General features: G+C 36.1%; 1 protein-coding gene across 1 annotated transcript; it reads left to right on the forward strand.

Annotated features, from left to right (window-relative positions):
* Positions 1 to 220: 220 nt before the first annotated feature.
* On the forward strand, positions 221 to 1,342 carry LOC116029691. The gene has a single exon (XM_031271734.1). The coding sequence runs from the start codon at positions 221 to 223 to the stop codon at positions 1,340 to 1,342; it is 1,122 nt and encodes a 373-aa protein (XP_031127594.1).
* The last annotated feature ends 232 nt before the right edge of the window (positions 1,343 to 1,574 follow it).

The raw sequence follows: 1,574 nt of genomic DNA on the forward strand, positions 1-1,574 counted from the left end.
CATTTCACTATTATTATTATTACTATTATTTTTATTATTAGTAGTAGTACTATAATTTACAACACGTTATCAGCACGAGTGTTCTAAATCTCCAGTGAACGGTACTACTTTCCTACACTCCTTATTATAATTTATATTCTGCATTAAAAAAAAATTACTTTCTTTTATATCTAATATTATGTCTTCAAAAAAAAAATTACTTTCTTTTATATCTAATATTATGTCTTCAATTGCCAAACGTGAATTTACTGAGCTTGCCATTATGTCTTCAATTGCCAAACGTGAATTTACTGAGCTTGCCATTGAGTCTTCAATTGCCAAACGTGAATTTACTGAGCTTGCCATTGACGGTAGCAACTATTTGACTTGGGCCTTAGATGTTGAAATGCATTTGACATCAAAGAACTTAAAGCAAACTATTGCTGATGAGTCACAAAGCACTGATGCCCAGAAGGCACAAGCTCTTATTTTCCTACGCCACCATTTGAATAACGATTTTAAAAATGAGTATTTGATTGAAAAAGACCCACATGCATTATGGAAGTCCCTGAAGGACCGATTTGACCAACAACTATCAATTGTCCTCCCTCAGGCACAATTTGACTGGCTGAATCTGAGGTTTCAAGATTACAAATCTGTAATTGAATATAATTCAGCCTTGCACAAAATTGTATCACAGCTGAAGCTCTGCAAACATGAAGTTTCAGAGTCTGATTTAATTGAAAAGACTTTTTCTACTTTTCATGCGAGTAACCTTGTACTCCAGCAGCAGTACAGGGCTAAGAATTATGACAAACACTCTGAACTAATTTCAGCACTTCTTGTGGCTGAAAAACATAATCAGTTGTTGATGAAAAATCATAATGCACGACCAGTTGGCTCTGCACCTGTGCCTGAAGCACATAATATTGCCAAAGGGTGGAAAAATAGAAGAGGTCGTGGTAAGGGTCGTGGTGGTAGACACGGTCGCGGTAATCGTAGAGGTATGGAACGTATTGGTTTTGTCCCGGAAGGTCAAAGCTCATACAATCGCGGTAACCGTAGGGGTACAGAACGCATTATTCTTACCCAAGGAAATCAAAACTCATCAAAGAAAAACTCTGGTCATAAACAGGTTTGCTACCGATGCGGATGTAGTGGGCACTGGTCCCGTACATGCCACATACCAAGGCATTTGGTTAATGCTTATCAAATGATGATGAAGAAAGATGATAAGCAACCAACAAAGAATGAATCTCATCATGCCAGTACCAGTTTGCCTGCAGCAAACGCGGTCATAAATAATGATGATGATGATCTCCTGATGAATTATGAAATTGGAGATTTTGAGCTTGAAGAATAGGGTGATCATGCATGGCATGTTGTTGACATTTTATGAATATTTCTGTTGCTTTCCTTTAAGTTTATTATAATAAAATCTTGTAATATATTAATGGCATGATTATATATATCTTTTATCATATGCTTTTAACAACACTTCGATTTTTTACTGTCTACACGATGGACAATAAACCAATCATGTGCTTGGTGGATAGTGCAACTACACATACTATCCTTACAAATAAAAGGTTTTT

The sequence above is a fragment of the Ipomoea triloba genome, chromosome 9 (assembly GCF_003576645.1).
Source record: "Ipomoea triloba cultivar NCNSP0323 chromosome 9, ASM357664v1".
NCBI lineage: Eukaryota > Viridiplantae > Streptophyta > Magnoliopsida > Solanales > Convolvulaceae > Ipomoea > Ipomoea triloba.